General features: G+C 34.8%; 2 protein-coding genes across 4 annotated transcripts; both read left to right on the forward strand.

Moving 5' to 3' along the window:
- Positions 1 to 383: 383 nt before the first annotated feature.
- On the forward strand, positions 384 to 2,681 carry LOC116146766 (plant intracellular Ras-group-related LRR protein 5-like). Its single transcript, XM_031432205.1, has 3 exons — positions 384 to 1,003; positions 1,340 to 2,256; positions 2,360 to 2,681. The coding sequence occupies exons 1-3, from the start codon at positions 466 to 468 to the stop codon at positions 2,495 to 2,497; spliced, it is 1,593 nt and encodes a 530-aa protein (XP_031288065.1). The 5' UTR covers positions 384 to 465; the 3' UTR covers positions 2,498 to 2,681.
- Positions 2,682 to 5,203: 2,522 nt separating this feature from the next.
- On the forward strand, positions 5,204 to 11,085 carry LOC116146788 (eyes absent homolog). Of its 3 annotated transcripts, none has more exons than XM_031432231.1 (6): positions 5,204 to 5,250; positions 5,430 to 5,679; positions 5,765 to 5,932; positions 6,578 to 6,671; positions 7,348 to 7,542; positions 9,757 to 10,339. In XM_031432231.1, exons 2-6 carry the CDS (start codon positions 5,446 to 5,448, stop codon positions 10,014 to 10,016), a joined length of 951 nt encoding a protein of 316 aa, XP_031288091.1. In that variant the 5' UTR covers positions 5,204 to 5,250; positions 5,430 to 5,445; the 3' UTR covers positions 10,017 to 10,339. The 3 variants fall into 3 exon arrangements, with proteins under 3 accessions (XP_031288091.1, XP_031288092.1, XP_031288093.1); XM_031432232.1 differs by lacking the exon at positions 5,204 to 5,250 and adding an exon at positions 5,256 to 5,329; XM_031432233.1 differs by lacking the exon at positions 5,204 to 5,250 and adding an exon at positions 10,765 to 11,085 and having other exon boundaries at positions 5,284 to 5,679; positions 9,757 to 10,034.
- The last annotated feature ends 3,730 nt before the right edge of the window (positions 11,086 to 14,815 follow it).

Consider the following 14,815-nt stretch of genomic DNA (forward strand, 5'->3'; position numbering starts at 1 on the left):
TTTTTTTTTTAATATATATATCTTGATTAATTTTAAATATTCCTTTAAAAAAATATAATAAACACAAATTTAAAACAGAAATAGATGTCCTTTTTGAAATACAAGCAAATGTTGTGTCCTAAAAAAAAAAAAATTCCATCTTAATATAATAAATTGAAAATTATTTATTTATTTATTTATTTTAATCTTCCATTTTGATGTATCAGTATCTCATGTGAAACCATTAAAGATTCATACAAAGATAAATGCTTTGAAAAGTTGACAAAGATAAACGTGATTAGTTGAAGCCAAGAATAAGTTAGTTCAAAAACTATTATAATTAATTTAAAATATTATTAATTAAATTGATTAAGATCAAAATCCATTAATAAATACCCCATCATTTATTAACTTCAAATGTGAAAAGCCTTTGAAGATTTCTTCATTATTGCAGAATCTAGAAACCACCATACCCAGTAGTCATCCATGGCTGAGATATCCAAACATGACCCTTCACCCGCCTTTATACGAACAATTGAAGACATCATGTTACTCTACAGATCACTGCCACCAAGGCCCTCCATTGAAGAAGTGGAAGCAGCTTTGTCTGTGATCAAAACAGTCAACACTGAGGAGCAAACTAAGCTTGAGGAAATCTCCAACGAGGAGAAGCCAAAAGATGTTCCTGAAGAACTCTTCTCCATTTTGCAACAGTTTAAAAAGAGTATGGTTTTGTTTCAGAGTCATGAGCAGAGGAAAGAGGCTCAGCACTTGGTTGAAGTTGACAAGTACTTCGGGACCTTTGATGAGCTGATTCAGAAAGCTTCTGGGTTGGTTTCTGGGGATGCCCAGATGGAGAAAGTGGGTGGTTTTGATGATGACCCAGTTGAGAAAATCGAGAAAGAATGTGTTATTAGTGATGAGAGTTTGGTGAAGAGAAGGGAAGAAGATGATCATCAATTGGAGAAACATGGGTTTAAGGGCTTGTTGAAAAGTTCTTCCACTAAGGCTGCTTTCTTTTCAGGTAAAAACTATTGCTTATTTATTTATTTATTTATAATCTTTATCAGACTGAAACTGTGATTGAAGTATAATTTTCCTTGAATTTGATGTTACCATCTCTGTTTTTGCTTGATTTTTTTATGTTGATTTGTTTGATCTTTGAATTTTTCTATTGGCATGCTGATCAAGTTTCTTTTACCTCTGAATTTGATTTTGGGTTGTGTAGAGTTACAATCAAGTAAAGAGTTCGTGTCTTTCATGTTATGTATTGAATTTAGTGATTAGTTCACACTATTTTTGTTGTTTTTTTTTTTTTTAATCTGTTGAATTCAACCCTGATTTTTTGGAGCATTTACAGGTGAAGTAAACAATGAAAAATTGAGTCTGACGAAGATGGCTGCTGTTATTGAAAATGCTGCTAAAAGTGGAGCAATAGTTCTTGATCTTGGAGACAAGTTAGTAGATCAGGTTGAATGGCTTCCTGTGTCAATTGGAAAATTGAAGGATGTGATTGAACTGAATTTATCAGAAAACCGCATCATGGCTCTTCCATCCTCTATCAATGGCCTCAAGAGCTTAAAGAAGCTCGATGTCCATTCGAATCAACTCATTAACCTTCCTGACTCGTTTGGGGAACTTATCAACCTAACTGATCTTGACCTTCATGCAAACTGGTTGAAATCATTACCAGCTTCTTTTGGGAACTTGATCAACTTAGTAAACCTTGATCTAAGTTCAAACCAGTTTACCCATTTGCCGGAGTCAATCGGCTGTTTGACCTCTTTGAAGAAACTGGATGTGGAAACCAATGAACTTGAGGAACTTCCTTACACAATTGGAAACTGTTCATCACTTGTAGAGCTAAGATTAGATTTCAATCAGCTAAAGGCTCTACCTGAGGCAATTGGGAAGCTTGAATGCTTGGAGATTCTCACTTTGCACTATAACAGAATAAAAGGGTTGCCAACAACGATTGGAAACCTCTCCAAGTTAAAGGAGCTTGATGTGAGCTTTAATGAACTTGAGTCCATTCCCGAGAGCCTTTGTATTGTAGTAAGCCTCAAGAAACTGAATGTGGGGAAGAACTTTGCAGATCTTAGAGCCTTGCCAAGAGCAATTGGAAATCTAGAGATGCTCGAGGAGTTGGATATAAGTGATGATCAGATCAGAATTTTACCAGAATCTTTTGGGTTATTGTCGAAACTGAGAGTCTTTCGTGCTGATGAGACTCCTTTAGAAGTTCCACCAAGAGAAGTAGCTAAATTGGGTGCTCAGGTATTGCCAGATTACAACTTCAGCTTATGTTGCTTAATGTGAACTTATTTTCTGTTGCATAGTTATTAAAAACTGAACTTAATTCTACTGTTTTGTTCATCAGGCTGTTGTTCAGTTCATGGCTGACCTTGTTGCTAGTAAGGATGCTAAATCTCTACCAGTGAAGAAAAAGAAAGGGTTCTGGTCCAGAGTTTGCTCAATCTTTTGGCTTTTTCGCAGCAAACCCGTCTCAAGCGCGTGACAAATAAACGCTTAAACTTCATACGGTTTGCCCTGTAAAATTTGTTTTCTTCAATAGATTTTCATATAAAATTTGCAGCCAATATATTTACACAGTTCATGTCAAAAGAGAAACAAACAATGTATAATTGATGCTTACATTTTGTACCATCTGCATTCCTGTGATATAAAAATAACAATTTGTGAATCTTGTTTTGGTTTTTGTTCTAATTTTTCAAGAAAGACAGCTAAACTCCATAGCAGTTTTCTGGAAAACTCAGACTGCTATGAAACCAGTCTGCTATTTTGGTCGTTTACATTAATGCTATAAAACTATGATAATGACTGCATCAACGACCTACATTTGATGCCATCTTGTTGAATAGACTCCAGAAGCCGACCAAATCAGAAATATATAAATATTCTGTGGAGTGATCGAACTTGTTGAAAATGAGGATGTTATTAATAAAGAATTTGAAGAAGCAAGCTGTTTATAGGGTTAATTTGTTTGACTCAGCCTCGAATCTGCGGGCTTAGGAATCAAAATCTGTTGTCAGTATCAGTTGGTTTATTGTTCAAACAAAAGTCAAAAGGGGTCCGGCCTAGAATATTAATGGATAAACATGTTCATTTTCTTATTATTTATTTGATAATTTTATCAGAAAATTCTTCTAATGTCAACTTCTGATTTCTTACTAAAATTTTGAACCGCCTACATTTGACCATGTTAATTTCAACTCCAGAATGGTAAAGTAATTTTATAAAAAATAAAGAATTACACCTAGGAAGGGGAGAACCCCAAGCACTTCAACGCGACAAGCAAAGTGAAGAAACTCCAAAAACAAAACGCTATACAATCCTATTCACAACAGCCTCAACCCAAAAAAACAAGGAAACAGGAGAGCATAAACAGTCCAGCCCCATAGGGGCGAGCAAAGAAAATAGAAAACCAGCCTTAAATGCCCAGGCCAACTAAACTAAAGCAAGCAAGGAGACAAAGGAAGGCCAAGGAGACAGAGCCCCACACGCAGAGATCAGAGGGAGAGGACCTGGCCGAATGACCAGCAGCAAAGACTAAATCCCAATTCCCAAGCTTCCATCCCACCAGGACCCCACTACACAAAAACAAGAAAGCCAAAAAACCAACCAATCTGTACCGTCTAACAAAACCAAAGCCCTCCAAAGTTTGGATAATCTGGACAGAACATCCAACAAAAACAACTCACCCACCTGCACATATCATACCAGCAGACCACACTAACCAGAATAGCAGCATTCTGGATAATCTCCACAGAGCAGCCAGCACTCCAAAAGCCCCCCAAATCAAGGCCTCCCTGAGGCAAAAGGAAAACACTGCCAAGCCGAGCCAAACTACCTACCCCACTAATCCTCCAAATCTCCAAAACCACCTAAAAACCAGCTCACCCCAGGCTTTCCCAAGGGAGGACACACCCAGTACATAACACACACACACCCCAACGAGGTCCCACCAAGCCCAGCCAGAGCAAAGAAGCAAGCCGTTACGATTTGAATCACAAACCATCTCTAACATTTTAATTAGGGTTAATGACTTTTTCCCACCTAAATAATGGTTTAATGGCACTGTTCTACCCACATACTTTTAAAATACCATTTTATTATTCAAATTTATATTCCGGTGACGAACAGAGAGCAAACTCAATCCAAACTGTTGAAGCTTTTAAAGAGAAGAGACCGTTGAGTTTTTAGGTGGTGAAATGTTAGATTTTTGTGGTGGAATTGATCAGAATTTGACTTAAGAGGGGTGATTGCGTAAACTCTAATTGCTCGATTGCTAGCAACTAGCGAAATCGACGAGAGTAGGGTTTGAGAGGTTTTAGTGAGCGATGATTGGGGAAGAAAATGATGGTAGTGTGGGGTCACAACGATGTCAAAATCGAAAACGGATTATGAATTTAAGTAATAAAATAATATTTTAAAAGTTTATGAGTAGGAAAGTTTACTCTTTTAATTATCCTTAAAATCATTATATTGTAAAGAATCAATAATAAAAAATTTGTACAATTCTTTAAAATAAAATTTTAAATTATAATTAGCATAACCATAATTTGGTTATGTCATTATGAAACACATCTATTATTTTTTTTTTTATTACATTATACCAAAATAATTTATATAGCCGTATTATTTTGAATATCTACCCAAAAATGTCACAAATTATATAGAGTTAAAAGACTTTTTCCCACCCATATAATGATTTAATGGTATTTTTCCACTTATAAATTTTTAAAATTGTATTTTATTATTTAAATTTATATTCTGACCATGAATAGAGAATAAACTTAGTCTAAGCTGTTAGGGCTTTTGAAGAGGAGAGATTGATAAGTCTTTTGGCTGTGAAAGATTAGATTTTGGTAGTTGGGATTGATCGGAATTTGACTTGGGAGGGTCAGCTGCATATAATCGCTAGATTATCGACAATTGACGAGGCCAACAGGAATAGAGATTGATGAGTTTTGATGAGTGATGACTGGAGAAGAAAATTATGGTGGTCTGAAATCGTAATGATGCCAAAATAAAAAATAAAATATAAATTTATATAATAAAATAGTATTTTAAAACTCCATAGAGAGACACGTGAATAGGGGGAAAAAATCGTTAACTCAATCATACAATAAAAACAAATCCCGTATACAAAATTAAATTAGTAATTAAAATGAACCAATTTATAGATGATTTAAGAAATTAAAATATATCCGAGTTAGTTGGAAAAGCAATCTCTTAAATAACGCGAAGGTAATCTTTTGATTTCATAAACCCTAATTTTGGAGCGTTTCATTAAATTAACCTTTGTATAGTTTAGTTAGTGATAACGGTAACCCGCCAATATGTTCTTCTTGTTATGATTTAACAAACCCAAATCCAAAATTAGTTCTTTTGCCGATTAACGAATTCAAAATTTAAATTTTCAACAGATTCAAAGACAAAAGCATGGGAGACAACTCGTCAGCGTCTGATGAAAAGACCCAAAAGGCCGGGAATCGGATTACAAATGTTTACATCTGGGACATGGACGAGACCCTTATTCTGCTCAAGTCTTTGCTGAATGGGGCTTTTGCTGAGGCTTTCAATGGTTCAAAAGATGTAAAGAAAGGTGTTGAGCTTGGGAGAATGTGGGAGAATCACATTCTTAAAATGTGTGATGACTATTTCTTCTATGAGCAAGTGAGTTTGCATTTTTCACTTGATATCTCATTACTAATTTGTGATTTTGAATGTCACAAGTATGAAGCTTTTTTCAACTTTGCAGATTGAGAACTACAATAAGCCTTTTCTTGATGCATTGAAGCAATATGATGATGGGATGGATCTTTCGGGTTATGATTTTAACCGGGATGGGTTTAGTCCTCCACATGATGATCCCAGTCTCAAGAAGCTTGCATACAGGCACCGAGCTATTGGGAATAAGTATAAACAGGTATTGATATTTATTGTGTATCAGAATGGGGTCTTTTTATCTTTTATATGCTTACCTAGTTGTTTTATGATTATCTGGATTGAGTTAAAGTATATAGAAATGAAAACCTGTGGTTCCAATCATACTTAGTTATCTGATAAACTTTTTTGGGCTAGTAAATGATAAATTGTATTCATATGAAGCACTAGTGTTAATTGGACTTGTGATTTTTTCTTCATTGTGGACAAGAATATGATTGTTTCATTTGCTGTTTTGAAAATTTTCCTTCAGTGGATTTTTGAGCTAAAAGTAACCAGAATCAAACTTAGCTTCATGTTTATATGGGTTTTTTGGATTCTTCTAATTTGGTTGTCATCTTCAAATGAAGATAGGTTGTGCAAGTTTATGGAATCTATGGAAAATGATGAAGTCAAGTGTGTGATGTTTTTAAATTTGATTTTTCTCTCAAACTTTGTGTCTCCTGGAAGTGGGAAGTAATATGTGGCACTTCTATCCGCAGTCATGTCTTCCTTTCTCAATCCTTTGTATGTATTGATTGCTCTGCATTATCTCATGTATCTCATTCAGAAGCTGTTTACTTTGTTAGAGCTATTATGTTATAATATGGTGTATAATACAGTGATGTGATTAACTCTATTATTTCAGGGTTTGCAAAGTATTTTTGATCAAGAAATGTTGAGTTTCTTGGATGAATTGTACAGTATGACTGATGAATATACAGATAGATGGCTATCATCAGGTACATTTTCCTTGAGAATTTTGATGTGGCCGCAATTCAATTCAGTTATATCCCTTTATGGTTCCAGTGTTTAAGTGCTTCACTTGTTAGCAATCTGCAATGTCTTTTAGTGATTTGTAATCTTTTTAAGATAAAGCTGTGAAATTCTACCAGAACAGTGGATAATTAAATAGGTGCATGGAAAATGTTTCTGTGTTAATAGAAATAAGCATCCATTATTCTAATGAGAGTTGAAATTGGCGTTTATATTTTTGACCTGACATGTGAATCTGTAGCCAGGGTTTTTGTTTCCTATTATTATGAAATATCTGTTTAAACACAAATCAAGAGACTACAGAAATTTCATTATGAAAATTTTACAGTCACTGGAACTATTGTATTCTATAGTAAATGGAAATTTTAAATGCAATCACTAGAGTCAGGAGCAAATTATGCATAAGTGTTAAGTCTTGAAATTCTTTTCATCTTTATTTGATTTAGTAATCAGTACATGTGTGGATATATGCAGATAGCTTGTTCATTAGTTTGTAAAACTTAATTCAATTTTTAAAACTTTATTTGAGTTTCTTATTAAAAAAAATTCGTACATTACCTTGCTAATTGTAATTTGAGCTTGTGCTCTAATACATATTTCCATCACTTGGCCATAGTAGACATCTCTGTTTCCAATGTGTAGCAAGGGCCTTTTTGGAGCAGTGTTCAAGTGGGGAAGACTACTCAACATCTTCTCTTGGTTCTACCAGTGGGATCACTGACTTTACTGATGCAAAATTCCAACATGTAAATGTTTTGGTGACTTCTGGATCATTGATACCTAGCCTCGCAAAATGCTTACTCTTTCGACTTGACAATTGGATAGCGCATGGAGATGGTCAGTCTTATATTTTATCTCATTTATCCATAAATTATGTTATTCTTAGCACCCCACTTCATAGTTAATATTAACCTTCTCTGCTTCTCATCAGTGTACGCTTTTAATTGCCATATTCACATGGCAACATTTTACTGCCTCAGGGTGCTATGTTTTAATAACTATGATACATTAGTTTAGCAAGTCAGGCCTCATTATAAATTCTTTTGATTTGTGAAGCTGATGCTATCCTGATTGAATTGTACATCAGCTGTATTTGGCAATTAACTGAATATATTTTTTCATATTTATTTTGTGTCCTTTCATCTCTAGTTCGTTAGAAAGCAAACAGTATACATAATAACATATGTAATATTGTAGAACAATTAAACTACACCTAGAAAGGTTTCAGTCTCAATTTTGTAGCTTGCTAGGAAAGCTGGTCTAGCCCAGGCGAAAAATCAGTGGTTTTCACAAATCTATTGATCTAAAAAGAATGGTCAGGAGACAAAACCTGCAAGATCTGATCTTTAATCAGTAACTCACCCAAGCCCCTTTTTTCCTCTTACCATTCTTTACTTGGACAAATTAATTAAACCAGAAATATTTAAGGCATACATGTAACTGTATAAACCAGAAAATACCCAAGTCACTTACAAAAATAATTTCCTAACATGCTGCTATAAGAAGTTAAACATTAAAAACCCTAGGATTAGGCGTGAAACCTGGAACAAAGTACCCCAAAAGTCTTCCTATCGAATCATCACCATATGGTAAGAGTGACATTTATTGATGCAATTATGTGGTATTACTAACATTTTGTTGAGAACTCGAGATCCCAAGAGTAGTAGAAGAGCTCGACCTGATTAGACTAATTAAATTAGCCAAGGGTTTCCCACAAAGATTATACCTATAGTTACAATCAGGGGCGGATCCATGGCCCACCCTCAATTTTTTTTTTTAAATATTAATATATATAATTTTTAGATTTTGGCTCACCCTAACAAAAATATTAATGGACAAAAATATTAATATGTAATTAGTTTTTATTTTGGTCAACCCTAAACAAATTTTCTGGATCCGCCACTTGTTACATTGTGATTTTCTTCTTGGCAATAGGTACACCAACAACCAACACTTCCATGCTCTTAAAGAAATCGCAATCTGGTCTCACCCTCTAAGACTGTAAGAAACACCATTTGAAGCGATAAACCAAATTACCTTGTTTGGCATTATTACTTCCACAAGAAGTTCCTTGTTCTTCTTTGGAGAACGCTTTAATTAGGATGCAATACTACCATCGCCTGCTAAAATATAATCCTTGAATGAAACTTCGAAACAAAGATTTCTTCTAAGTTTGTCAAATTAGGGGCCTAGCATCAGTAGCAATTGGATAATACTGATTCAACACTTCTGACAAATTTCAGAAGTATTTAATACTCATTCACTATTAGAGAAGAAATAATATTCGTTAACATCTGTTAAGATCCTACATTGGAAGGAGAAAAGGTGCGCATGTGGGTTATAAGGGTTTGGACAGCCTCCTTTGGCAAGCCGGTTTTCCAAGGAGAGTTCTATCCAAGCCCATGAAAGACCCATGGCCCAGCCCAATTGTTGAGTTATTGGATTGAGTTCCTATCAATTGGTATTAGAGCATGATCTTGCGCCTACGTGGTAGGCCGACCTTAGGCTCGGACTGCTACCCCGAGAAAGGGCATGGAGGCCCAAGGGAACGGGGATCCACGTAGTCAATCAAGGGGTAAAGAGGCAGACATGGATGTCGGTTGTGGAAGCGTGGTGGAATGTTAGGATCCCACATTGGAAGGAAAAGGAGTGTGCATATGGGTTATAAAGACTTGGGCACCCTCCCTTGACAAGCTGGTTTTCTGAGGAGAGTTTTACCCAAATTCATGGAAAACCCATGGCCTAGCCCAATTGTTGAGTTATTAGATTGGGTTCCTATCAAACATCACAAGTCTAATAAACATTCTTTTCCATAATATATTCTGCCACATCTTCATAGCATATAGAAAATTGACATTATAGTAATGATGATTAAATTTTATGTAATTTCTTCAATGGGATATTATTTCTATATGGGTTGATAATAATGGAGTGGCTATAAAATTCTTGTATAAATCCCATTCACGAAGCTTGCACCTTGTTTTGGTGCTTTTAATTGTTTGTCATAAAGAAGAAACAGTTGAAGTACTGATAAATTATTTTTTTCTTCAGTTTACAGCTCATGGGAAGTGGGGAAACTCCAGTGTTTTCAATGGATCAAGGAACGTTTTAACAATCCAAATGTCCGGTTTTGCGTAATTGGAGATGGATGGGAAGAATGTGAGGCTGCACAAGCTATGCAATGGCCTTTTGTTAAGATTGATCTCCGACCTGGCAGTTCTCACAGGTTCCCAGGCCTCTCTCTTAAAACAATAGGGTACTATTTTTCTGTTGTGTATGGAAGTCACGATGCAGAAAATGATGAAGAGTAGGTTATCACACCATTGGAAGTAAGCAAGATCCGCTTTCCTGGATTTTTCTTTGTACATAAAATAAGAAGTGATCAATTGGGGGGTTGTATGTCTTTGGGAAGAAAAGAAATAAATGTATAAATCAGGCCTAACCCTTCACAAGTGTTTCATTAATAGTATAATTACATCAAGTGAATTCCTTTTCCCATAACTTCTTGTCAGGAACCAAAGTGATAATTAGAATTATTATGATCGGAAGATTTTTAGTGGAAGAATTCAGATCAAATGTATGCGTATTCGTAGAAGAGATAATGAACTATGATGATTAAATGTGTTCTTCTCTAACATTTTCTTTTTCATATTTTAATGCACTAAGAATGCTCTCTACCATCTATGTATGTGATGAAAACAATTGAGAAAGCAGAGTTTTAAATGTTTTACTTTGAACTACCCTTCAATTTATAGGTGTATATTCAGATACTTGGTGGCCAGACTTGGAAGATGTAGAAATCTATAGAGATTGGTAGAGAAGCAACCACTAAAATTCTTTGAAATGGTCCAGATGCATGACTAACAAATGTATCATCGACAGGCTCTCTTTATAATTGTCCTTTAGGTTTCTTGTAGATGTCAATATCTCTAAGGATTTTGTTTTCAAGCCGCAAATTGTGATTGAAGTTGCTTTTGCTTTTGCTTTTGCATATTTCTTTACTAAAATGTTTGATCTTGACCATTCAATCTACCCCAATGGTTTTTCCCCTTTATGCAGAATCCACAGAATTGTGGTTGAAAATTGAAAAAGTCTGGTATTCTCTACAATGGTGCTGAGTCTCTGGGGCAGCTCATAGATTGAAATGTCAGCATCGAAAGACATTTTCATAGGTTCTTTCTTCATCCCTCAAAGCTTATGTTGCTATTTTCTGGTGTTTTTTTCAGTTTTGAAAGTGGGGCTAATCAAATTCTCCCATGACTTACAATTAGGAAAATAACTTTCATTCAGTCATGATTTGATTATGTTTTGGCCTCACAATGCTGACCTTATCTAATTATCTATCAAGATCTCATTTATGGCTCCACTCTATCCGAAAATCTTCATCAAATCTTGTTTAGCAATATGTATGGCTTATCTTAAATCACAATTAAATATGGTTTATGGCACTTTAAGTCCCTTCTTCATTGGATGCAATTTGTAAGGTCTCTTATTAATAAATCAAATCTCGAGTGAAAAGCATATGTAATGTCGGTGTCTATAGTAAGTGCTCAGCTCTTTGGATGCCATTCAACCAAAATTTCAACTCTTTAACATGTTTTTTCTGCAACAGTCCCTTGTTTCAGAAAATGGGAATAATTACCTTACAGCCCCAGTAACTTTACTGGGATGGGGATCGATACTTCAATCATAGCTCTTTATCCAGAAGATATCAAAACAGGATAAAAGTAGTAGTACCTGATACTGTGCTTCAATCATAACTCTTTCAACCAAGATTTAAAAGTTATCAAAAATAATCTTACTGTAGTATTGCTACGATAATGTTATCAAGAGAAAACAAGTAAATAATTAAGAGTGAGCGGTTTTGGGTACCTTGTATTTTTTGGGAAAATCAGAACTAGAACCGCACAGTACAAGTTCCAAAAAAAGAAATCGGAACCGGAATCTGTCAGTTCCGGTTCTTAAATTCAAGGAACTGGAACCTAAAATGTAGATTCCAATAAAATGAAACCGGAATTTACCCACACAGTGTTGGTTTCGGATAGGTTCCGATTCTGGTTTTAGTTTTACCCGCAGGTTTCGGTTCTACCCATGCTCGCCCCTATAAATAATAATATAAAAATCTTGAAGCTCCCCCTGCGGAAGGTAAAAGGGCTGAAGTTGAAATAATTGGAGTTTTCCAGAACAATGGCAGGAATATCCAGTTAGGATCAAGTTAGATTCAAGAGAAGAGCCAAAAAAAAGTACAACAAAGTGGTCCCTTTCGCATGCTTATCTATAGACTATGGACCTGCAAATTAATTGTTTACTTTGTAGTCTTCTCAAAGCTTACATTGCCCATACTCTTTCACTCTTTTCATCACTTTCTCCCTCTTCTTCTACTTTCTTTTTTATTTGATATTTCGATTCTCCATTTTCTCAGCCTCATAAATGTAGTAAAACATTTTTTTACTGATTCAGGGTACGAATTTTGTCACGTTTGAGTTTAACAAAGCAGATATTGTTGTTTTTGGAATAATATCTATTTGATTTTCGCAACTCAATCGTAAGATGTGAAGATCTTACGATGGATCATACAGTTTGACAGACTTTGTGATGGTGACCTAAAATTTTATGATTATTTTTTGTTCTTTAAGCAAATTTTTGATATATATATAAATTCTTTTGAAGTATTGAGGTGATTTAACCATTAAAAAAAAAAAAGTACCCATCAAAATAAAATAAAAGATGAAAAAGTCCAAATTTATCTCACTTGTTAATTTGAGGAAATTTCAAAGGTGAAAAACCAAAAGCAAAAGACATAATTATAAGATGGACCAAAACCACCTAATATCCAGAGAGAAAAACCAATTACATGCAGATGAAGAAGAAGCATCAACCAACAGTAGCTTTAACAATGACAATTCAATACTTATTTATATGAATAGGAACAGAATAATAATCCCCCAACAATCCTCTCTCACAATCCTGACGTGATAGCTCGTAATTAGTCAGTTCATAACGGGTTTTACATAGGTCTCACTAATTAATTGCGATCTGATCAATTACGAACTGTCATGTCAGGATTGTGAGAAAAGGTTATTGGTGTAGGATTATTCAAACGGACCACCCGGCTAAACTCGTGGTTTTCCAATCCATTTAACAGACGGCCCCGATTGCATTTCGCTCGATGACTTGGCTCTCTCTCAAGTCTCCATTGGCCCTTTGTCTTTGACAGCAGCTTCTGCTTGTGGTGGGTTGAATATAACACTCACTTGCCTTTGATGTTTTACTCTGAAAAAGCAAACACAGTCTGATAAAGATTGAAGATAGAGAGACCGAGAGTCTGTTTAAGAGTTTGGGGACCCAGATTTTAGTATTAGATTTTGATCCATTTTTGGGTATAAGACTAATGTAGTACCTTAGTTTCGATTCCATTAACAACGATTATTCAAACTATGCCGTATTGATTATTCGGTGTTAAAGAAATACATCCATTTTCTAATGAGAGTTGAAATTGGCGTTTATATTTTTGACCTGACATGTGAATCTGTAGCCAGGTTTTTGTTTCCTATTATTATGAATATCTGTTTAAACACAATCAAGAGACTACAGAAATTTCATTATGAAATTTTTACAGTCACTGGAACTATTGTATTCTATAGTAAATGAATTTTAAATGCAATCACTAGAGTCAGGAGCAAATTATGCTAAGTGTTAAGTCTTGAAATTCTTTTCATCTTTATTTTAGATCATTGTTATATATGCAGATAGCTTTTCATTAGTTTGTAAAACTTAATTCAATTTTTAAAACTTTATTTGAGTTTTCTTATTAAAAAAATTCGTACATTACCTTGCTAATTGTATTTTGAGCTTGTGCTCTAATACATATTCCACACTTGGCCATAGTAACATCTCTGTTTCCAATGTGTAGCAAGGCCTTTTTGGAGCAGTGTTCAAGTGGGGAAGACTACACATCTTCTCTTGGTTCTACCAGTGGGTATACTGACTTTACTGATGCAAAATTCAACATGTAAATGTTTTGGTGACTTCTGGATCATTGATACCTAGCCTGCAAAATGCTTACTTTTCGACTTGACAATTGGATAGCATGGAGATGGTCAGTCTTATATTTTATCTCATTATCCATAATTATGTTATTCTTAGCACCCCACTTCATAGTTAATATTAACCTTCCTGCTTCTCATCATGTGTCGCTTTTATTGCCATATTCACATGGCAACTTTTACTGCCTCAGGGTGCTATGTTTAATAACTATGATACATTAGTTTAGCAAGTCAGGCCTCATATAATTCTTTTGATTGTGAAGCTGATGCTATCCTGATTGAATTGTACATCAGCTGTATTTGGCAATTAACTGAATATATTTTTTCATTTTATTTTGTGTGCTTTCATCTCTAGTTCGTTAGAAAGCAACAGTATACATATAACATATGAATATTGTAGAACAATTAAACACACCTGAAAGTTTTCAGTCTCAATTTTGTAGCTTGCTAGGAAAGCTGGTCTAGCCCAGGCAAAAAATCAGTGGTTTTCACAAATCTATTGATCAAAAAGAATGGTCAGGAGCCAAAACCTGCAAGATCTGATCTTTAATCAGTAACTCACCCAAGCCCCTTTTTTCCTCTTACCTTTTTACTTGGACAAATTAATTAAACCAGAAATAGCATACAGCAACCAAATACCAAGTCACTTACAAAATAATTTCCTAACATGCTGCTATAGAAGTTAACATTAAAAACCCTGGATTAGGCGTGAAACCTGGAACAAAGTACCCCAAAGTCTTCCTATCGAATCTCACCATATGTAAGAGTGAATTTATTGATGCAATTATGTGGTATTACTAACATTTTGTTGAGAACTCGAATCCCAAGAGTAGTAGAAGAGCTCGACCTGATTAGACTAATTAAATTAGCCAGGGTTTCCCACAAAGATTATACCTAAGTTACAATAGGGGCGATCATGGCCCCCCTCATTTTTTTTTTAAATTTAATATAAATTTTAGATTTTGGCTCACCCTACAAAATATAATGGACAAAATATTAATATATTAGTTTTTATTTTGTCACCCTAAACAAATTTTCTGGATCCGACTTTTACTTGTGATTTT

This window comes from Pistacia vera, unplaced genomic scaffold (genome assembly GCF_008641045.1).
Source record: "Pistacia vera cultivar Batoury unplaced genomic scaffold, PisVer_v2 Contig483, whole genome shotgun sequence".
Taxonomy (NCBI): Eukaryota; Viridiplantae; Streptophyta; class Magnoliopsida; order Sapindales; family Anacardiaceae; genus Pistacia; species Pistacia vera.

Bases quoted from the DNA above. Each gene is read 5' to 3' on its own strand.
- LOC116146766 (XM_031432205.1), top strand. From the start codon at position 466: ATGGCTGAGATATCCAAACATGACCCTTCACCCGCCTTTATACGAACA. The intron at 1,004-1,339 runs GTAAAAACTATT...GAGCATTTACAG, and splicing joins TAAGGCTGCTTTCTTTTCAG to GTGAAGTAAACAATGAAAAA. The intron at 2,257-2,359 runs GTATTGCCAGAT...TTTGTTCATCAG, and splicing joins TAGCTAAATTGGGTGCTCAG to GCTGTTGTTCAGTTCATGGC.
- LOC116146788 (XM_031432231.1), top strand. From the start codon at position 5,446: ATGGGAGACAACTCGTCAGCGTCTGATGAAAAGACCCAAAAGGCCGGG. The intron at 5,933-6,577 runs GTATTGATATTT...CTATTATTTCAG, and splicing joins TTGGGAATAAGTATAAACAG to GGTTTGCAAAGTATTTTTGA. The intron at 6,672-7,347 runs GTACATTTTCCT...TCCAATGTGTAG, and splicing joins AGATAGATGGCTATCATCAG to CAAGGGCCTTTTTGGAGCAG.